The following is a 23,554-nucleotide window of genomic DNA, read 5'->3' as shown; positions in this document are numbered from 1 at the left end:
AAGACAACAGTTGCCTCATTCTAGAGGCACATGTGCGCATGGACACACTCTCTCTCTCTCTCTCTCTCTCTCTCTCTCTCTCTCTCTCTCTCTCTCTCTCTCTCTCTCAGAAGGAGATTGGGCTCATCCACTAAAATGAATGGGGAAACTTCCAGATGGAGGCATTCTGTGCATGCACCTGAGTTCTCTGCCCATAAGCAATATCTATACCAGGATGGTTGTTCCACAAAAGTTTTTAACCCATACACAGAACAGGTAAACAATGCAATCATTAGCAGAGATGCAGACTTCTGACTCCATTAACTGCACTGGAAGTCCTGCCTTTGTCTCACATACAGTGAGAAACAAACAATCGCTGTTAAAAAAAAGCCAACACATCTGAGAATTGAAATTTATTTATTTGGAAGGAAAAGGAGATCATTCTGCAGAAACATTTTAAAGGTACAAGAAGGCCTGTCTGTATTTGAGAGATGATGCCTGCAATCACCTGGACTAATACATTTTATACACTGCAGCCAGAGAGTACTTTGTTTTAAACGTAATGACCAGTTCAAAGAGACAGTTGCATTTCTCTGTGGCATCAAAAACCAAAACACAGTCTTGCAGCCTTTAAAAGTAACATATGTGAGGTGGCATAAGCTTTTAGATGTATAATGTATATTCTTTCTTAGCAAATATATAACTAGCATATGAGCACAGAAAGAACAAGATATAAAACAGTGGGATCAAAAGGCATGAAATGCAAGAGGTATGCTTTATGGTGTGTGTGCGCTATGACATTTCGATGTAGGTATGCCATTTAAGCACAGTGACCATATATCATAGCAGTAATAATTGATAACATAGGGAGCAGGTTCTACTCAGAAGTAAGTGCCATTTACTTAATGTGTTGTAGCCATAGTACTCTAGCTTTGCTAGCCTAATTTAATACATGCTTGCATTAGAAAAACTTCATCTTGATTAAAACTTCCTGATAAAATCCTGCAGTTTCACCCTGGTATTCAGTATCCATTTAACCCACTAAGCAAACATCAGTGTTAGAACAGAAGAAACCAAAAGTCCAGCATATATGGTTCAGTAGATAAGGTGTGGAGAAGAAGCCTCATCTGCTGTCATTCTGATCTTCAGCTTCTTAGAATGTCAAGATGGTGCGGATGCTGAAACAGAATGACAGATGTTGTAGAGTAAAAGATGCATATATCCGACAAGCCACATTCCAAGAGAACTGCAAACATTTCACTGTGTCCCATCCTTATCCAATTTGTTTGTGGGTGGTAGAGGCAGGGAACATTATGAATTCATACAGACAGGGCTTTTTTTTTCTTCTGGGGGAATGCACCAGAACAGAGTTCCAGAACCTCTTCGACATAGTTATTTTAAAATTGTTTAAAAGTTCATGCGTTTTCAGTATACAGATTGAAAACTTCATTTCCCTCTTGAGACTTCCGGCACCTCTTAAAAAAAAAAAAAAGCCCTGCCTACAGTAATACATACTTCTCCTAGTCCCATGATTATGATCCCCCATGTGATCTTCATTGGAGTAGACTGTATGGGACAACTTCTGCCCTTGTATGGAAGAACTAGCTGTGAAAACTAGAATCATCACACGAGTGGTATATAGGTGGTTTCTGAGATTCATGTGATGGCAGTAGTCACCACAGCATAAATTCAGGGTGGTCACCGTCATGCCACTTGTGAGCAGGTATCCGTTCCTGCACCTAGTGTCTTCATGTTAGCTGGGCCTGATTGCAAGCCAAGTGATAAACCCACAGCTCTGACAAACAGGAAACTCAGAATTATTAAAAAGCTGGGCAAACGAATAAAGACGTGCGTCACCTCTTTCCAGACCGGAGCATGTCAAATCCTTCATTGATTTTCTCAAAAGGTAAAGTGTGAGTAATTAATGGATCCAGAACGAATTTTTTTCCCATGAAATCAGAAACCAACTTAGGGATAGCATCTTTGCTCTTCCAGCCTGAAAACCAGCAAACAAAGCAAGATCCGTAAGAATATACTAGAGAAACAAGAACAAGCTGATACATAGAGAGGAGTTTGGTTTTTCCTGAAAGTTTAAATTAGACTATCCTAAGCCTCTTTGGAATTCAAGGGAAGTCCACACAGTTACCTATTTTTCCTCAGGACTTGACCCTGGAGCAATCAGTGCAACTCATATTTTGTTAGCTATCTCAGTGTGTGTTTATCACATTCAGAGATGGTTTCACAAATGTATACTCTTTCCTCTTCTTCACTACTTTGATGTGAATTCCTCCTATCCTTTTTCTTGTTTGCTTTAATGGTTTACCATTATGCCTCCACTTGTACTAACCACATTTAATGTTAATTATGGTTCCCATCATTTGTTGTTGTTCAGTCGCACAGTTGAGTCCGACTCTTCGCGACCCCATGGACCAGATCACACCAGGCCTTCCGGTCTTCCGCCGTCCTCTGAAGTTTGCTCAACTTCATGTTCATTGCATCGATGACACTGTCTAACCATCTCATCCTTTGCCGTCCCCGTCTTCTTTGACCTTCAATCTTTCCCAGCATCAGGGTCTTCTCCAGTGAGTGCTCCCTTCTCATTTGGTGGCCAAAGTATTTGAGCTTCAGTTTCATTATCTGGCCTTCCAGGGAACAGTCAGGGTTGATTTCTTTTAGGAAATCTAAATCATTACCAGAATTTAATGATAGAGTCTGAAACTCATTTTCAAGCCCTGGATAACTGGGAATTTAGTTAGCATTTACATGGTTAGTACCAGTGCAGATATGACAACAAACCATGGTTCAGAGAAGACAGGGCAAATTTGAGATGGAGGGTGGAGAGGGAGAAGAAATGTGCATGCATCGCCAAGGCTGGCTCCCTCTACAGAGAACATATATCCCTAAAACAGCCAATATGGCAAAGCCCTTTCAGAGTTCTCTTCTATAGCCATGTTTGTAAAGTTCTGGTCACCATATGTCAAAAAGGATATTGTAGTTCAGCAAAAGGTGCTTCCTCTCTATAAGGAAAGACCTTTTAATTTTAAAGAAGACCAACATGATAAGTCAGGTTTAGAAAATGATGTACCAGACAGAGGAGGTTAAGAAGGATAATTTCCTCCTCCTCTTTCCTAATACCAGAATTTGCAGGCACTCAGTAAAGTGGATGGGCAGTCAATTCAAGAAAGACAAAACAAAATACTTTTTCACTCCCAGAGTAACTGACTCATGGAATTCATCACCAGAAGACATACCACAAGGCATAATTGTAGTTTAGCAGGCTTTGAAAGAGGATAAGATGAAGTCATGGAGGACAGGTCCACTGATGGCTATTAAAGTTAATGGAACCTCCATGTTCAGAGCCAGTAACCCTCTGAATATCAGTGCTAGAGGGCAATAATGGGGCATCTTTGGCCTCTGTGTCTTTTGTTCTGACCTTCCAGGGACATCTAGTTGGCCACTATGTGAAACAAGATATTGGGGATGATGGACCGTGGTCTGATCCAGAACGGTTACTGTTATAGTCTTGTGTCTTGTATAATTCCTTTTCAGGACATAGAATTACTATGAGTTTCTTGAATTTTACACTGTATGCAATGAATTGTGGTGCTTTTCATCAAGCACGACTCTACCTCCAAACACAGATCCTTTCCAGGTACGGCCAGTAAAAAGAAGCAGTGGGTTAAAGCAGATCTCAGATACTGAAGGAGCTATCCCCACAATCACGCTGGTTCCATAGTTTTCATGGCAGGAAGCCAAGGCAGCAGCCTGAGATAAAACAAATGCATAACTTTGATCTAGTTACAATATTTACACACAATGTCTGAACCAAGTTCCCAAAGCAATTTGCTAAGTGAACCTGGACAAAACTAAAATAGCTTAAACTCAAAAGGCTTCCACAGCACTTTGTCTTCTGCTATCTTCCTAATATCTGACATTCCTTGGATCTTGACGGCCTTGCCCCGTAAATGCTATCCAAGTGTTTGCCAGGCTCTTGAGGCATGTTACCAAGCACCATGGCTGGTTAATACAAGGTAATAATTTAATGGCAGAGATGAATGGCCATTTAAACATTGCTGCCTTTTTGGGAACAGAGCAAATGGAGTAAATCTGTTCCTGATAAAACATCACAGCATTGAACATCTGGCAGACCACATTCACTATCTAAAAGCAACTAGTAAGTATAACAGTTTCTAGTCACCTACCATGGTATCTGTGCGTCCAATCACTTCAAGCGAATAGTCTACACCTTCGCCGTCAGTCAAATCATACAGTACTTCATTGATGGGCTTCTTGTAATCTAAAGGGTTGACACACTCAGTGGCTCCCACCTCCAGAGCTTTAGGAAATTTCTTTGGATTGATGTCAACTGCAAAGATCCGGGAAGCTCCTGCAGCCTTGCATCCCATGACAGCTGAGAGACCGACTCCTCCCAAGCCAAAGACAGCACAGGTAGAACCACGTTCCACCTAGAAAACCATAAGATCAATGTGTGAAAAATGGTTCAGTGTTCCCAGTATGGTTTTTAAAGCTCTTTTTCAATATGTGTGGTAAAAAAGGTAGAGATCATGCACATTTTATTGCATTCATGAGGGTTTCACTGCAAATATCTTCTCCTTGATACTCATTTTGATTGTAGTGGCTGTAGGTAGCCATCTGATATCAGTTCTTTGAGGTACTGCATATAGCTGTGAGGCTCAGGAAGAGTATAATGTGCTATCAAGATGCACTGTGGTACTCTGTGGTGGCTGTAATGTATGCTCCAGCACTTTTGTCAACACAGTGACTTGGGATAAACACTGCTGGGTGAAACAAAGTTAGCCTTATGCCTAATGTCAACATATTTTACAGCATTTTTCAATTCAGGTTCTTTATGGTGGATGGGGAAGTAGATATGGCTAAGAGAGGACAAATCCAAAAGGAGAGATGGTATCAGACAGAGAGGGGGAGAGTGATATATATATATTCTTAAATCAAAGTTACTTGTTTATCTACCAAATCCTAATTTAATGACTTTTTGTCTCTTTTAGATCTAAGTCTCTAATGCTGGAAATACCCTTGGAAAAATACAACTACCACTGAACAGAGATGTTGTATTTCCGAATGAGCCCAAGATAGAACATACTTCTCTCTCTAACTTGTGGTTCAATTTATTTTATCTATCTTATTCATTCATACCAAGACTTTCTCCCCAATGCAGACCCAAAGTGGGTTAGATCATTTCCTCAGTCCTCCATTTTATCCTCACAACAAATCTGTGAGGCAGGTTATGCTGAGAGAGTGTGACTGGCCCAAGGTCACCCAGCAATATGGAATAGTCTTGAAACATATGCTCTGGAACTCACCTTGGCTGTCTGAACGGCTGCTCCATAACCAGTGGAAAACCCACAGCCAATCAGACACACTTTTTCCAGAGGGGCGGCGGCATCAATTTTGACCACTGCATTCTCATGCACCACTGTGTATTCCGTGAAGCTGCTGGTGCTAATGAAATGGTGAAGGCTCTTCCCTTTGCAAGTAAACCTGCTGGTGCCATCAGGCATCAATCCACGAACATGACTGATGCTTTGGGGAAATAAAGACAGAGAAGGAAAGAATTATATATTTAAATATGGGAAGTTGCTGGCACCCACTGCAGTGCAATAGAGTGCAGGACTTGAATGAGAAAGATTCGAGTTCAGATCTAGGCTGCCATGGAGCTCGCTGGGCAGCCATGAGAAAGTCACTGTCTCTCATTATCTTGGGTGGAGCAGCAGTCAGTGGGAGAATACAGGCTGCCACTTACAGCCAAAGGACCACAGATAGAAGGTTATTAGGAAAGAACTTTGCCTGAGATCATGGAGAACCACTGTCATCCACATCAGAGAGTGCCAAGTTGTGTTGGCCAGTGGCACGACGACCCTCATGCTCTTCCCCAATTTTTTATCAGCAATAGAAACTAGAAATGGTGGGGGTGCACTGAACCCCCCCCCTTGAAATATTTTCTCTTCTAGAATGAGTAAAATGCTTCTTAAGGCAAGGTTTATACACACACAAAAATGTACAGCATGAAAAAGTCTCAAGTCTTTTTTCAATTTTTCCAGTGGAGGAATTTTCTCCCCACTTTTGGTTTTTCCTACCTCTCAGGAGGCAAGAATTAAAGATACATGTGCTGTGGTAGCACAGGTTGCAGAAGTTTGCAATTCTTTCTCCAAATTCTCTGCAAATTCCTTATAGCTACTAATACTTTTAAATTCCATAAATATGCCAAATAGTACAGTTCTGTATGCTAACTTGGTTATAAATGATCCATTTTATGTTATTTAATCAGTAAAAGATGTTTCGGTTTGAAAGAAAGAAAGTATTACATATATTTAATCCCCCCTCTGTGGAATTTCCATCCCCCCCCCGGGGGGGGACTAAAAACAACCCAGTTTTTTCCCCATGGCTTCCAGATTTTCAGAAATTTTACATCTCTAGGTGTAATCCTTACTCCTACCTCCCCACTGTGCTCCAAAACTTTCAGATAGGGTTGCCAACATCCAGGTGATAGCTGGAGATCACCTGCTATTACAACTGATCTCCAGGCAGCAGAGATCAGTTCACCTGGGGGAAATGGCCCCTTTGGAAGGTGGACTCTATGGCATCACACTCCATTGAAGTCTCTCTCCTCCTCAACCCCATGCTCCTCAGGGTCCATCCCCCAAATCTCCAGGAATTTCTTAACTCAGAGTTGGTAATCCTACTTTCAGAAACTACAAAGTTGGGCTTGAAGCCATTTACGTGTGCACTAGACATTTACTGCAGGCTACTGTTGAGGGTGTAGAAAACCCAGCCTATAAATGCACAGACACAGAAAGCTGGTTAGATTTAATTATAACTCATGATCCTCCTTGATTTGATATAGCCCCTCCCCGTCATGAAATTATACTACAGGTCAAACTAGATGAGAGAGAGAGAGAGAGAGAGAGAGACCACATATTCATCAAAATCATTTACATGTACATTCCAGGAATAGGCAGCTCCAATTTGTATCATAGCCATGTGAGCCAAGGCAAAAGAGGTTTCATTACCCAAGCGGTTTGTCCTGTTAAACTCTCCTCCTCAGGCTGCTTTTAGTGATGTTTATTTTCATCTGAGGGCTATAATAACAACACTGAGGTGGAAACGTTAGATGTTATTGGCCAAATCACGCAAGGAATAACGAATTAAAGTTCACCTTGTTCCTCATTATGGGTCTAATCCAAATTTAGGTCTTTAAAATATTGGGTCTTTCCAGTCATGGAACTTTCAGTTTCTCAGTATAGTGCTAGTGAACTAAAAAAACAAAACCCAACAACCCAGTGTCACTCACTCATTTTGGTAACAAAGGTTGCCTCTGGTACTTTTGCAAGGGTTGCAGTTTCCACACTGTGGGACAAAGAGAGGGATAACATGGTCTCCTGGGAACAAAAAGGAATGCAATAAATTATAACTTTTACAATTACACACATTGACACGTTACGTATGAGATACACAGCCCTCCACATATTTACTACTGAAAAACAGGAAAACAATGGTGCATTCAGTTTGGCTCTTACGCAAGAGTTTTACTGACTACTATTGCTTACAATTAACTCTGCCGGAGGCGGCATAGCTCTCAAGACTTAGCAGGACACAGCCAATCACAAAACTGTGTCTGTTACTTTTTACCAGAACAGACGTCAACATAAAATTTGTCAGGCTTTGGTCTTCTGTCCTGGCTAGCAACTTAGGCCTTGGGCAGGAGGAAGTGGTGTGGGTTTTTTTTTTTTAATGACTGATACTTTCTCCTTGTGATTGGTTTCCCTTTGCTTGGGGTGAAGTTGCAGGTATTCCTCCTTTTCACGCATTGTGGAGTACAGAGGTTGTGCAGGGGACCCCTGGAACCAACTCCCAGAATTTCCATGCAGACCCCAATGCTGTGCATGCGCCCTTTCCTAACTTTTGAATCATCACAATCATCACATCTCTCCTGTCCGTGGAAGCTTGTCTCCCATTACCTAGAAAACCAGACTGAGAGTCTTCTCACCGCTGTACCATTTTTGCAATGTGGCCCCAGATAATAAGTTCTTCTTTTACTGAATTGACATAGGACATTAGTTACAAGTGTTTATTCTTGATAGCTACGGTTATGTTGTTTCACCACCATGAGGGCTCCACACACACACTGTTGTGCTTTAGAAATCATTTGCAAGGCGATTTTTCTCGCCCATCCAGGATAATCCATTTGCAGATGAATGCTTGGGGATCGCCACCTTGGGGATCCTAAATTGAGTGGAAAAATCAGCAAAGAATACGTTGAAGTGTGACATAGATGATCCTTGAGCCTTTTTGAACTTCTTAATTTTTGAAAGACTAAAAATTCTGTTCTTTTTAAAATACTTGTATTTTAAAGTTTTTATCTAATTATTTCAAATTTAATGGCCGTGTACTTACAGTATGGCATCCAACTGTGTTTCTAACAGATTTGTGCTGGTTACATACCAAAATAAACTGAACTGGAGTGGAAAGGGGACATGAAAATGCTTTAAAGACATACATAATCTGTGGATGCAGCTCTGGCCGATGGTGAACAATAATGAGAACCTATACAATGTGCATTTAACCCAGAAGTAATTGCCGGTTAAGTATGCACAGTGTTGCCACCTTATATAACAATAATTTGCTTTTGGTCAAATCAGAATGTTATGGACTAGCAAATGCAATACTTCAGGACCTTGCAGGACAGACTTGTCAAGATGGAAGTCATGAATCCAGCAACTGGAACAATTTAGGCAAATTTTAAAGGAAAGTCCCATAGTTAGAGACAGCCCTTTAAGAGAAGAAGAAGCTCATGACAAGCTCATGAATCCCAATGAATGCCAGTTTTAACTTCCTTCCTTTGGGCAGTGAAAAGGTAGATGAGTGAATTTAAAATGCATTTTCTCTTACTTCAGAACTTTCCAAATGATTTAGCTCAGATTGCTACCTACTGGAGACAGCAATTTCCAAATTATTAAAAGTCAATGTTTTCCCCATAGAATTATGTTAGCGCTGGGGCCATTTTGGACCCATGAATGCCCTTCACAGCTAATGGGAGAAGGCAGGCTTGTTTTAGCATTGGAGAGGAGGAATACAGCATGGCTGTCAAAGAACTAAATTAACTTTTTAAACAGAAGGAAAGGTTCACCACAAGATGGGTGAGAGTTATTGTGTCATAAAGTGTGACTAAGCCAAAATATGTTGATGGTCATTTGAAGAAGAAGAGGAGGAGATTGGATTTATACCCCACCTTTCACTACCCAAAGGAGTCTCAGAGCGGTTTACAAACTCCTTTCCTTTCCCCTCCCCACAACAGACACCCTGTGAGGTAGGTGGGGCTGAGAGAGCTCTGACAGAAACTGCTCTTTTTTTCAAGAACAGCTCTTATCAGAGCTACAGCTTGCCCAAGGTCATCCAGCCAGGTGCAAGTGGAGGAGTGGGGAATCAAACCCAGTTCTCCCAGATTCGAGTCCGCGCAGTTAACCACTACACCAAACTGACTCTCTGTGAAGTATATTTTGAAATATTATTTAGACATTATAGCCTCCTTTGAAAGGCTAGTAAGCACACGCAAAACAGCTCTGCCTTTTTCTTTACAGTGTTGTATGAGTTCTAAAACATGAGTTATATGCCTTATAATCTTTTATTTATTTACTTCATTTATACCCTGCCTTTCTCCTCAGTGGGGACCCAAAGCACCTTACACAGTTCTCCTCTCCCCCATTTTGTCCTCACAAAGGTAAGTCAGGTTAAAATGGGAGTGTTGACTGTCAAAAGGTAACACAGCAGTTATCTTTCCTCATACCAGGTTTCACACAAGTTACTCCCTCTCCAACACTCTCCACAACTCCGGCTGCTTCATGTCCCAAAACCATTGGAAGAGGCACAGCAAATGCACCGCTGAGCACGTGATCATCTGTGCGACAGATTCCCGTGGCCAGAATCTATATAGATAGAAAAGATAATGCTTCAAAATGGGAGGAGGAAACCCTGTCCCTTTTGTTTTGCCTATTTCGCATACCATAGCATGAGTTGAAATTTACCATCTAAAATGAAAGAGTGGTTTCCCATAGATACATGTTTATCTTGGCTTGGTTTATCCAGGCCCCGGGCATACGGGCCGGCTGCAACGCGGCTTCTCCAAGCCGCTCCAAACTTGCTACGCCGCGGCGGGATCCCACGGATCCCCTAGCCGCGGCGCAGCACTCCCCGGCACGCTCAGATGCCGGGGAGGAAATGTCCGAGGGGAGGGGGGAGGCTGCCAAACTGCGCATGCTCGGGCATGCGCAGTATGGCTGGGGGCCGGGATGCGGCGGCGCAAGGACGCGCCGCCGATCCCACAGCCCTGCCTGCGCCGCACCAGTGGTTGCAACCACCTAGAGAGGTGGTTGTTTTTTGCGGCGCGGTATGGGCCATTGGAACGGATCGGGGACGGAGACGGCACGCTCGCCAGATGTTGAGGTGAGATCGCGCCTGTTTGCTCCGCCCCGGTTCCGTCCCGCTCCCGGCCCAAATGGGCTCGTATGGACGGGGCCCCAGACTGTCAAATCATAGTTAGGGACCATGGGCATGAGCCCTAACTTTGCAAGCTCCCTTCTTCTCATTTAGGATTGCCAGTTTCCAAGTGGGGCCTGGCAATCTCCCAGAATAATAACTGGTCTCCAGACTACAGAGACCAGTTCTTCATGGAGAGAATGGATGCTTTGGAGGGTAGGCTCTGTGGCATTGCACCCCCCCCCCCGAGGTCCTCCCCGGGCTCCATCCCCAAATCTCCAAGAGCTGGCAACCTTACCCCACCCCCTGTCGGTGCCCAGGGAAGACCTCACAACTCTACTACTGAGGTACATATTTTTAGGGCATATCTAGGGGGTATGGCATACGCATGGATGATTGCGAAACATTTTTCACCCCCCTGAGCAAAAGCATTGAGTAAGGCATTTAAGAAATTCAAGAACTATCCTGCAGCAGACTTTCTGCAAAACATATTATTAGATATTTTATACTTGCTGGATTTTGCTAAAACCGTTTCACCTGCACAACTGCAGAAACCTTTATTCTCGTTGCTTGTAGATGCAATATTAACATTCACCGAAAACTGGAAAGTAAGGCAGGATCTGAATAATGTGGGCTGTATCTGGTTGACTCAAGAGTCTATCAAGGGTCATCATCAAAACATCAAACGGCAAAGAGCTTTCCCCTTCAGTTGCATGTGATCTCTAATATGGAATCTGACTGTTCGCTCAGTTTGATAAACTGTATTTTTTAATTTGTAATATTAATCTTTTAAATATCTGTAATTTCATTAGCCAAAAGATAAAATGGCAAGATTTTAACTTAAATTTGCATAGCATCGACATCAGTTTTATTTACCTTAATGCGGACTTCATGAGCCTTTGGGGGAGCTACTTCAATGTCCTCAATTACCAGGGGCTTCTTAATCTCCCAAGCGACAGCTGCTTTGCATTTAATGACCTGTAAAAATAATAGAAATTTCTTTTGTGTACATGTCACTCTGTGGCGTGCTTAGAGATCTTATGCATTAGGTGAACTGGAATATCTGTTCCAATGCAAACAAACTTTGTCTAGCTAACATGCAGAAAAGCACAGTTGGCAGGATATGTCTCTTACAGAAAAGTAACCTCCATGCTATTTTTGAATATATGGATTGAATTGTACCAGGTTTTCCACACCATCTCACCCAGTTTTTCTTCTCATACCAGCCCCTTCTCACATGGCTTTTCTCTGCATGGGTCACACAATTCCTGAGATAGGATTGGATCCAGCCATCTTTTTTTTTTTTTGCTCAATCTTGGCCAATCTGCTATGGTCCCCATCCCAAATGGCTTTTGTCCAGGAAGGTCCCATAATCACCAGCATAGCACCCACCCTCCCGTTTTCACCAATGGAAAAGCTGGGTGCATCCAACTTCTAGTCTTTTTGTGGGTCACAGGGACTCTTCTTTTGCCAACAGAAAAAACTGGCAGGATCCAAGACTGTGTTTACTCACATTTTCTCTGGTGAGTTTAGACCGTTTGGAAATCTGTGGGGTTTTTTAAGCACTGGCACAAAGGTAGTTGAAATCAATTTAAAAAATTCAGAACAAAGGAAAACATCAACTAACCCATGAGGATTATGAATAAGTGCCTTGTTAAGGTCAGAAGGTCAGTTTGTATTTCTTCAGAGAGATTGCTACTAGTAAACCCTGAACACTGGAAAATGGCTGAGAAAAAATTGCCCAGAGGTTTATTTATTTAGGAAACGTCTGTGCTACCTATACAGATTTATATGCTCTATGGCTTTATGAGATGATTTTGTTATAACTGCCAATATTGTACTTCAAATTCTTTAGGGAACACGTATAGCTGTATCATAACTGGAGGAAGGTGTTAGTAGATAGTGCACTATCATTTCATCTAGCCAAGCATAAGTCTTGGAGAGGAGTTTAATCATCTGATTTGAATACATCGTTTTAATGCAGGAGTGTAGAACCTATGGCAGCAGAGCCAAATGTGGACTAAATATGAGTGCTAAAAATGAGACCTTTAAATTAAGACATATAGGAGGGGAAAGTAGATGCTAGAATAACCGATATGCAAAGGGAATGACAAGAAAAGATTATTATGGGACTAAAGGGTCTCATAATAATCTTTGCCTGCCTAAAAGGGACTAAATATGTTTTACAGAAAGGGAAATGATAAGAGGTGAACTGCTACCAGTAATCCAAGTGCAAACTGTGCACAGATTTAGTGCATTAAAACAAGTGTACGAGATGCTCCTGTGTACATTTACCAGTTATTACGAGATCTCTTCCTCAGAATAAATGGCACTTCCAAGTAAAGGGCTCACAACAGCCAGTGTTTGGCCTGTGGAAACGTTATGGATTATTAATCAACATGTCACTTATCAGTAATGTTGAACTGTATATTTCCAGTTATGCAAACAGGCTTTCTTCTCCTGGCTCTTTTTTGATCTCTTGCTCTGGATTTTGACGTAGTTTGGCTCTAATTATAAAATGCTCCTGAGTTCAGTACAATTTTTAAAAATGTAATGGTTTTCTTAGGCCGAGTTCAGACGGGCAATTTGAAGTGCTAGGGAGTTGTGGCAAAGAAGACCCAGAACAGACCCGGAACAGCTTGGTCGTGGTATTCCCGTTCGCTGCAGCGAATGAAGCAGGAGGATACTGTGGAGGAAGCGCAAGGGAGTGTTCGCACTGTTGGCCTGCCCCTGGTGGGCTGTTAGCGGCTGTTTCTGCGCTCCGCTGCATGCGCCTATGCGCATGGGCACATGGGTGCATGCTGCGGAAACAGCCAGCGCCTCTTATCAACGACTGTGGGTTGTTCCTGCCTTAGCAGCACTTGCATTCACAGGGAACCAGAATTAACCCACTCTACCCACAGTTTGCTACCACTTTCACCTGGTACTTTTTAAACTCAGGAGGGAAGCGGCACAAGACGGCTTGAGTACGGCTGGGGGACGCCTGAAATGTGCCTGTGTGAACCCGCCCCTTTAATCTGCTACTGAAACGCTCCTGAAACGTTTGGCTGCCGGGCCAAACTGCCAGTCTGAACTCGGCCTTAGTGTGTGTCCAAGTGAAAAATGAAAATGGAAATCCAAAAAGTATGGGTCCAGTTCAAGGTACTATAGGACTATTCAGAATAAGAGATATATGCTACAAAACACAAATCATGGGCACAATCCAGCTAAAGCTTAGTGTTGTTGATTCCAATGGGAAAATGTTAAGCTTGAGTTTATCTTGCTGGCAGAAATCCGTGCGACAATGTTGGCTGCTGGATGCTATCCTTTCTTTCTTTTACCATGCAAGATGCTTTTGAAGGCACTATTGCTTACACTTGAGAACTCCTCTGCATCAAATGCGTTTTTAACACTGCATCCTTATGCAGTGTTAAAAACTCACTCAGTGTTATGTCAGGATGCTGTACTTCTCATGTTAACAAACTCGTACCATCTTCCGGGTTTGTGCAACATAACCACAAATGCTGTTCCTCCAGTGAATGAGTTTTGTATTCTACAAACCTTTGTGCGAAATCATGCCTCATCTGGAGTTTGGTACCGGTCAGAATGCTTACTTAAAATGATATATTTATTACTCCTGTGTGTAAAACAATGTACACTCTCATTTTAATGTAATAACAAGCATAAGCACAGTAGGATTTAAAACAGAACTTGCTTTAGGACTCCTGTGTTTGACAAGTAATGCACTATTCATTATGTCCTATGAACACCAGTGAAGAACCAGCTTGGAAAGTGTTTACTTACTTTGCCTGCGGTGCTCATGGTGCTCCTGTTTCACTGCTGCTCTTTCTTGCTTCAGGAATTGAGGAGCCTGAAAGATGTTGCTTGTTGGTGGGTCTTGCACAGGTTGCTGACCAGTTCCCTGCAAGCCACAACTGCATGAACATAACTTGGGTCCTTATAAGCAAACTCAGTGGCTCCCCAGTCCCACCCCTAAATCCACCCCTAAAATTATTGGGCAAATCCTACCAGTTTTGTAATTCTGTCTTGTCACTTACCCAGGGGCCAATGGCCCCTCCTGCTCATGACATTTGGCCAAGCTGGACCCATGGTCTCCAACTTGGAACGTCTAGATTCCTCTTTTTTTCACTGACAGAAAAGTTGTTTGGATCCAACCCAATGAGTGTAGTCAGCTAGTAGGTCCACATATAATAATTGTGCACAGTCCTAATCATATGTGCTCCCCAGAACACATGTAGACTGTGAACCATGTGAACTTAGTCAACGGTGGTTGTCATGCCTCTTTCTCTAATTCATTGTAATAACTGCAGTTGGTGCTGCACACTTATGCAAAAATACATTATATGAATAACCTAAATATAGAAGTGCTGGTGGTGGAAAGTGCCGTCAAGTTGCAGCTGACTTATGGTGACCATGTAGGGGTTTCAAGGCCAGAGGTAATCAGATGTGGTTTGCCATTGCCTGCTCTGTCTAGCAACCCTGGACTTCCTTGGTGGTCTCCCATCTAAGCACTAATCAGGGCTGATCCTGCTTAGCTTGTGAGATAGGTAAATACAGAAGTAGGCTGGGTGAATGCTTTGTGGAGGATTTCGAGGATGATTCATGGACTTTGCTTCCCCTCAGTCTTGCAGGAAGGATCTAGAAATAAACTATCTACAGACTTCTCTAAGGACAATGGGAAGGCTAGGACTAGAAATGGTTGCTCTTTAGAAAAGCCTCTATTTCCCAAAAAAAACACAAGAAAGAAGCGTTGCCATTGTCATTAGACAATTTTTGCTCGCCGATGTGCTCTTCCTTTTTGTAATCAATGAAAGCAAACACAAGTTAACCCCCCACACACTTTTATGAGATTGGTATTATGCTGGCCCATTTGCATCGACATAAAACTTAACTTAGGCTGCGATCACACACACTAAATAATGCACTTTCAATCCACTTTCAATGCACTTTGCAACTGGATTTTTACTGTGTGAACTGGCAAAATCCATTCAAAAATTCATTGGAAGTGGATTGAAAGTGCTGTTGGATCCCCAAGCATCGAGAATAAATCCACGTTTTCAAGAAAAGCAAAATTTATTTCAAAGCGTTGAAGACATACTCAAACACGTTCTTTGTTAGAACTGGGGATACACAGGTGGGGCGAGCAGAATAAAGGAAATTCAAACAGATACATATCCAATGAATAATATTCCCGCTGGCGGGCTAATGAAACGGTTGCGCGCCCAGTCCATGGGAACCAGGCAGAACATCAGACAAAACACAGGTGCAGTTCTCATGAGATAGCAATAGGCAAGCATTACAGCATCTTCTCCCCCACACATCCACCAGTAGTTATCTTATGCATTCCAGCACAGAAGCAGGATAGTAGAAACAAGCCGGGTGCAACAGGGTAAGGATATGTACACAGAGGTCACAGAAAACAGAATGGCAGCTTGCTGACATACTGCCCCCCTTAAAATACACTTACAACACACCTCCCGGGTCGGGCGGGAGATCTCCCGGGCTGGGCGGGAGACCTCCCGGTTTGTCCGGGAACCTCTTGTGGAAACTACGGATCAGGTAAGGGGCCCGAATATCCCCTTCTTCCACCCATTCGCGGTGCTGGGGACCGAAATCAACCCATTCGATAAGGTACCAGAGTTTACCACGTTTCAATTTACAATCAAGGATATCAGCGATCTCAAAATGTTCATCCCCTTCCAAAATGATAGGTGGAGGAGGAGTAACTGCTGGTCTCCAGGGAGACGGGCCAGGATCCTTCTTCAACAGGCTCATGTGAAAAACAGAATGCAGAGCACGTAAATTCTTAGGCAAAACAACATCAACCGCCACTTCATTAATGACTTTACGCACTTTGAATGGACCAATGAACTTCCACCCCAATTTCCTGCTAGGTCGCAGCATTTTAATGTTCTTGGTCGAGACATACACAAGGTCCCCAGGTTTCAGATCAAACCCCACCACCCTACCCTTGTCTGCCTGGGCCTTGTAAGCAGCCTTGGCTGCATCAAGCGTTTGGCATAGCAGAGGCCATGCATTCTGCAAGGAAGTACACCAAGTGTTAGCATCCCCAATGGGACGTTGGCCCATCCCCTCCAGGAAAGGGAGGGGGGGCTGTCGTAACCAGAAACAGCTTTATAAGGAGACATACCAGTGGAGCTATGGACAGTGTTGTTATAACAATATTCAGCAAGAGGCAACAAGTCACACCAATCATTTTGTTGATAATTAGTAAAACAACGAAGATATTGTTCCAGGGTCTGATTCACTCTCTCCGTTTGGCCGTCAGTCTCAGGATGATAAGAACTGCTGAGCCCTTGTTCCACCCCTAAAATGGAAAGAAGTTCCCTCCAAAACGTAGAAACAAATTGGGGCCCCCTGTCAGAAATTAATTTAGCAGGCAATTGATGAATTTTCACCACATGAGACATAAACGATTTCGCCAACTTCTGTGCTGTAGGCAAGGAAGGAAAAGGCACAAAATGAGCCTGCTTAGAAAATAAATCAACAACCACCCAAATAACAGTGTTCCCTTTGCTCACAGGGAGGTCAGTAATAAAGTCCATGGACACCACTTCCCAGGGCCTCGATGGAGTAGGGAGTGGCTGCAGAAGACCGGGAGGCTTGCCCCCCCTGGGTTTAGTTAAGGCACAGGTCTGACAGGACCGAACAAAAGTCAATAGGTCTTTGCGCATGTGTGGCCACCAAAACTGTCTGCGGATGAGTTGCAGTGACTTAACAAAACTCCAATGTCCTGCCAGTTTGGAACCATGAGCAGAATCCATCACCTCGATCACACACACCTCCATTATTTAGTGTGTGTGATCGCAGCCTTAGTCTATGTAAGTAGGGTGACCAGCTGGGTGCTGGCATCCAGTGGGTGTTTTGGGGGGCAGGGAGATTCAAATTGGCACCGTGACATCATTTCTGGCACAAACCCAGAAGTGACATCAGCATGCCAGCACAATGTTCTTGGATTCCACCAAAACTCTATGGTTCTACCTGGAATCCTAGAGCACTGGGGCAATGTGCTGGTGTCACTTCTAGGATCTAATTGGAAGTGGTGTCAGCACAAAGTCATCCCCCCCTTTTTTTTTACTGCTGTTGCACAAGACAGCAGTGGGAGGCTAGGCTGGGGTGGAGTGGGGTGAAAGAAGAAGGTCTCCGTATTATTGAGGTACAAAGTCAAGTCATATGATGTATATATTTATGTATAGCTTTAAGTGAGCACTCAAGACCTAGTTTCTGTTTCCCTGCAAGGCCTGTATGGGAAGGGCCTCACTTAGGTCTTGCTATGCTTGTGTTGGCTGCAGTCTCACAGTGTGTTCATTACTATTCTCCATCCAGGGCTGGCTCGCCCACTAGGCGAACTAGGCCTTCGCCTAGAGTGCGAGCCGGCCGTTGGGGCACGGGAGGAGAGGCAGAAGTGGCCGCAGCCTCTCCTCCCGCAGCCCGGCCAGGGCAAGAAGGGTGGGGGGAAGGGAGCCAAGGGGAGCGTGGTGAGGCAGGCAGGTAGGCAGCCAGCCAATCCCCGGGGCCGCTGCTGGCCCGCCGACCAATCAGCGCACCCGAGCTGGAAATCCCGGCACTGCCACCCAGCGAGGCGTTCCTGGCCGGCCTCCTCCTCCTCCTCTGCAGGTGGGGGAGAGGCGAGGGGCCCCGTCCCTCCGGACTGCAGGGCTGGGTGGGAGCGAGGGGATGGGAGTGCGTGGTTGGGGGGCGGGGGGAGGCAAGGCATACCTCCCCCCTGGCTCGCCGCCCCCACTCGTGATGTTGGGGGGGGAGGCGAGGCTGGGCGGCTGCCTTACCTGCTCCCTGGCAAGGTAAGGCAGGGAGGACGGCTGGCCGGTCCTCCCGCCCGCCTCCGCAAGCGAGCCAGCCCCTGTCTCCACACGCTTCCTGGAGTTGGGGGGGGGAGAACAGACAGCCCGCCACCCCACCAGCCAGCCTGACTGGGCTGGTGGGGGCGGCTGGGCTGAGGTGAGCTGGGGGGGAGGACGAACAGCCCACCTGCCTGCCCGCCTGGCTCAGCTGGCGGGGGTGGCTGGGCTGAGCTGGGGGGAGGAGGAGGACGGACGGCCCGCCAGCCAGCCCCCGTCTCCGCACACTTCCTGAAGTTGGGGGGGAAGAACGGACAGCCCGCTGGCCCGCCCGCCTGGCTCGGCTGGCAGGGGTGGCTGGGCTGAGCAGGGGTGGAGAGGACGGATGGCCCGCCCGCCTGGCTCGGCGGGCGGGGGCGGCTGGGCTGAGGTGAACTGGGGGGGAGGATGAACGGCCCGTCTGCCCGCCCGCCAGCTGAGGGGGGCGGCTGGGCTGTGGAGTTGGGGGGGAGGGGCGGCCCACCCGCCAGCCTGGCTCGGCTGGTGGGGGCGGCTGGGCTGAGCTGAGCTGGGGGGAGGAGGATGGCCCGCCTACTTGTCCAGCCACCGCCTCCGTGCTTCCTGCTCCCTGGGTGAGCCTCCTCCCAGCCTGCCCCCAGCGGAGCGGTCTCCAGGCCCCGCCGGGAGGTTGGCCCTGTCTCCATCTCCTAATGATCTCTCACTCAAGAGTCCTGTATAGGGTTGCCAGCCTCCAGTGGGGCCTGGAGATATCCCGCTTTTACAACTGATCTCCAGCTGGCAGAGATCAGCTCCCCTGGAGAAAATGGCTGCTTTGAAGGGTGGGCTCTATGGCATTGGACCATGCTGAGGCCCCTCCCCTCCCCAAACCCCGCCTTCTCCTGGATCCACCCCCAAAGTCTCTAGGTATTTTCCAACCCAGACCTGGCAACCCTAATCCTGTAGTTGCAGCTATCAGATCCTTCCGTGTGCTGCCTACAAAGCAAGACTGAAGGATGATCTGAAGCAGGATAGGTCAGGTCAGCTCACCCCACCCCACCCCACTTCAGAGGATACTACATGGAGTCCATATTGAGTTGCCAACTCCAGGGTGGGAATTTTCTGGAGATTTGTGGGGTGGAGCCTAGGGAAGGTGAGGTTTGGTAAAGGGAGGACCCTAAACTGGATATAATGCCATAGACTCCACTTTACAAAGCTGCCATTGTCTCCAGAGGAACTGATCTCTGTAGTGTGAAGATCAGTCGTACTTCTGGGAGATCTCCAGGCCCTACCTGGAGTCTAGTCACTCAGTGTTCAAGGTGGGATGCCCTTCTTACAAAATAGTTTGCAGATGGACTTCCAGGTTTAGAATCCTGAATTAGATTGAAAGTTTGGAACAGTTTAATTTGAAGAAGAGTCTGCAAGGCAATTTAGTAGGCATATGCATCTGGATATTGCCAACCTAATAAAATGCCCAATATTTTTGATATCAGAGCAGGTTGGCAATATCTGATACCCCTGCTTGTTGTCTGCCTGACATGATTCCCAAATCAGATATCATCACTCTCAATAATATCAGAATCAGGAGCAGCCAGTGAGGAGGCCGACACACTGCCCACCAGATGGGAGCCCTTTTTCTCTTTCCTCTTTCAGTTCTTCACAAGAGAGTCAAGAAGGACATGACTACTTGCAATAAAATATTCCCAGTTTTCTGACATGGAATTTAAACCATCTTTTTCACATGCACACATTTTGTTTGGTTATCAGAAGACTAGACAGGCGTATGTCTACAATATTCTGGTAGTGGAAATGGTAAAAGCATTTTCCATTGGGGAATTGGAACGATCTTCCTTGGACCCTCCTTTAAGCCTCAGTTTATCACTTCTGCTATGAAACATTTATAGTAAGCCACAGAATGAGATCATTTGGGGCTTTAGTGTATGGCATCAAAATATACTGATAATAGCAAGCTCCCAGATGTGGCTGTCTCTGCTCTGAATCAGTGCATGGATGTGATGGTCAAATGAGAGTAATTAAGGCCTGTTATGCTTGGGTGTCTTCCTTTGCTTTCACTGTACATGTTTGTTGGGTTTTCTTTGTTGTTCTGCATTGATTTTCCTCCCTTCAGTGCTTAGTTTGTTTTCTGGTTGCTGTTTTCCCAGGTTTTCTGAGAGTGCTTTTGTGCTGATTTTTTCCTTGTTTCTCTTCCAAGCTGAATACAAAAGCATACAGATTCCCTCAGATTTCCCCCCACCCTTGAAGGTCACTCCCTTGCCCACATAGAGGTCCTTCCATCCACTCTGCACCTCCGGCCATCCTCCCCCCTTCATCAGTGTACTAGCTCCATTCCCCCCATTTTAAATTTTTTTTAAACGGCATGTAGCAATATTAGACTATTGCTAGTCTCGGATGGCTGAATAAAATATTAAAATGACTGGGGGGGGAGTTTAAAAGGCGCTGTGTGAGGTTTAGTTCCCAGCTGGTATTGACTTGAAAGGGGGATTGGAGAGGAGGAAAATGGCAGCATCCTTAGTGCAAAAAAAAGAAAAGAAAAAGGATTTCAGTACTGCATGCAAACAAAATGAAGGGGAGTGGGATCGTCAGCATGGAATGAAATTGAAATGAGATGTAAAGAGAGGGAGACACAGGATGAGAAGCCTAAAGCTTCAAAAACATTTTCCCTTTAATGATTTAGCAAACAATTTGGGGGGTGGGCATTTTGGCAGTCTCTGGAAACCTAACGTTAAAATGTCAGCTGAGCCACATGGACCTTCTGCCAAACTTAAGAATCGCTTGGGATCAATTCTTTTTGCAGGACAGAGTGCAATCTGCACAGGACAGGCTCTAAAAAACTGCCAAGATCACAACCAGTGCGCAGGATCAAATTAGAGAATCACAAAGAGAAAACCATGCAAATTTGCAAGGAAGGGCAGGAAATTAGCATTACTATGCAGCAGCACTAGGGCACTGATGAAAATACCCCCCATTTTTTTTTAATTCAGTGGAACAAGACTAACTAAAAAAGCTCTCCAGAGCTTCTGCCAGAGGACTCCTCCCCCGTATAAACTGTAGCCCTGTGCAAAGCGTGGTGGAGTTGCAGCCGACTTTGCACAGGCGCACACACACATACATTGCCAGCTATCACAGCTTGTAATGCCAATGTCAGTGGGTTCTACTGTGACATTCTGTACACTCAACGTGTTTCCCCATATTATGTGTGACTCTTACCCATTTTTCACAGTGGCTGATAACAAAGTAGAGAATTCCCTAGTGCTCAGCAATATGGGGGCTTCCCAGCTACTTGTCAGTTTCAGAAAAGGTTTAGTCAGTTTCAACAGTGGGTTTTTCCCCTTTGCCTGAGTTCTTTTCTGTTCCCTTTCATTCAGTGAACTAACGCTAAAATGCATGCACAAAACCTGAACCATAAAGATTTAAATGGAAGGCGTTTGCTGGACACTATCACACAGCTGCAATACAGCAATAGCATTTTTTTTAAAAAAAACCTTTGGATGCCACCCCCCACGTCACAAGTGATGTTCCACCTCAATTTAGAAAAATGTGTTTTAATTTTTTTTTTAGCTGCAGAATAAATATACCTGAGGAAAATGAGTGGTGTATAAGGCGGGCACAGAATCCAAAGTCAACATTAAAGGCTTACTGCTCTGAAAATCTGCAGTAAGATGTGCGTGCGTAATGGGCCCATAACAGAACTGAAACAAAGCAGAGGTGATGCTGATGATGAAGGCTTGATGTCATTGAAGGGACTGACCTGCCTGTCTTGCATAGGGTCCAGTTGACATTGACCAGGTAAAGTCTGGCGGTGCTTGTCATCTCAACCTACCTATTAAAAAAGCAGGCACTGTTGCTACAAATGCCTTCTTCCATTTATGTCCAATTCATAAATTTATTTATTTATTAATTTATACCCCACTTTTCTTCCTAATCATGATCCAAAGCAGCTTATGTCATTCTCTCATCTCTCCTCCTCTGTCTTATCCGCAAAACAACCACCTTGTAAGATAGATTTGCCTGAGAGACTGCACCAAGGTCACCTGTGGATCTTCCATAGCATAACTGGGATCTGAATCTGGTTGCTCCAGGTTCTAGTCTAGCACGCTAATTGCTATGCCCATTTAGCCGTGCTGATCTATGCTTATGTAACTTCCAGACAGGATTCCTGCAAGGTGTTCTGTGATGGGACTGAACTTTAAGGTATCTGGGAAGTTTTGGTCAATACAAACTTCAGCCTTTTGGTTTGGGTTGGACAGCGAATATATGTTGAGCCAACTGTAAAGTGACTTTTCTGGCTTCCAAGTTTGCTTCTGGGCTCTGTTTAAACTGGTCTTCCACACCTATAAAGCCTTTCTTGAACTGAGATCCATGTACCTGAAGGATGTACTATCCTATATAAGTCCACACTGAAACAGAGATCTGCTCAACAGGACATCTGGCTGTGTCCTCTGCTTGCCAAGGGTAGAAATCCATAGCAAGGGAACATGCTTTCTTGCTCTATATGGAATTGGGTATCAGAGGATGTTGGGACAGCACTTTTGTTACTGGCATTCTACAAGGACTGTGGAACTGTTGTTATCAGAGGGCTCCGTCAAATATGTTTGTTTGTATTGATTACTGTTTTGTATTGGTTACATGGGCTTTTTACAATTAGAATACTTGTAGTTCGGTGTCTTCACCTTCCACTGTAAGCTGCTTTGAAATTCAGATAAGGTACAATATACATGATTTTTATTTCTCTTGGATGCCTAGAAATCTTAGCCAGATTTCAAAATAAAGTGCAATCTCCAAATAATTTGTATACCTATCTAATTCAGGGGCAGCTAAATTAATGTTCTTTATTTCTACTGCTAAGATGATCAGAGGAACTAATTAATCAAGACAACAGTGGCCACAACCCAGATCTCACATGGGACTCTGAAGTGTTTGACTGATGGAAGTCCCCTTTTTATAAATGGATGAGCCTGCGTTGCATACTTACACACATTTTCTTGCATAGGAAGGGTGGGCTCATCTGCTAAAATTACTGGGGAAACTTTTGCAGATGGAGAAATCTTTTGCATGTGTCTGAGCTCCCCACCTCTAAGTAACCTCTAGATCACAATCATTGTTTGTGTAGCATTTTAATCTAGAATTAAAATAGATTAGAAGGTTGCTTTCACACACATGGCATAATGCACTTTCAACACACTTTTTCAGTGCTTTTCAAGTACATTGAAGGTGCATTATTGAAC

At 44.5% G+C, this 23,554-nt stretch overlaps 1 protein-coding gene across 1 annotated transcript; it reads right to left on the bottom strand.

The window, feature by feature from the left end:
* Positions 1-759: 759 nt before the first annotated feature.
* LOC107114469 (alcohol dehydrogenase 1A-like) lies at positions 760-14,394 on the bottom strand. The gene is made up of 9 exons (XM_015415966.1): positions 14,275-14,394; positions 11,368-11,469; positions 9,803-9,941; positions 7,310-7,397; positions 5,322-5,541; positions 4,182-4,445; positions 3,609-3,744; positions 1,837-1,975; positions 760-1,157 (listed from the first exon to the last, which is right to left on the bottom strand). Exons 1-9 carry the CDS (start codon positions 14,290-14,292, stop codon positions 1,133-1,135), a joined length of 1,131 nt encoding a protein of 376 aa, XP_015271452.1. The 5' UTR covers positions 14,293-14,394; the 3' UTR covers positions 760-1,132.
* Positions 14,395-23,554: the final 9,160 nt, after the last annotated feature.

Source organism: Gekko japonicus, unplaced genomic scaffold (assembly GCF_001447785.1).
Source record: "Gekko japonicus isolate JY-2015 unplaced genomic scaffold, Gekko_japonicus_V1.1 scaffold68, whole genome shotgun sequence".
NCBI classification, from domain to species: domain Eukaryota; kingdom Metazoa; phylum Chordata; class Lepidosauria; order Squamata; family Gekkonidae; genus Gekko; species Gekko japonicus.
This window is presented reverse-complemented; position numbering and strand designations above follow the sequence as displayed.

Coding starts and splice junctions, on each gene's coding strand:
- LOC107114469 (XM_015415966.1), bottom strand. Junction 9,942..11,367: donor CTCATGAAGTCCGCATTAAG/GTAAATAAAACT, acceptor CTATCTATATAG/ATTCTGGCCACGGGAATCTG. Junction 1,158..1,836: donor ATGCTCCGGTCTGGAAAGAG/GTGACGCACGTC, acceptor ATTCTGTTTCAG/CATCCGCACCATCTTGACAT.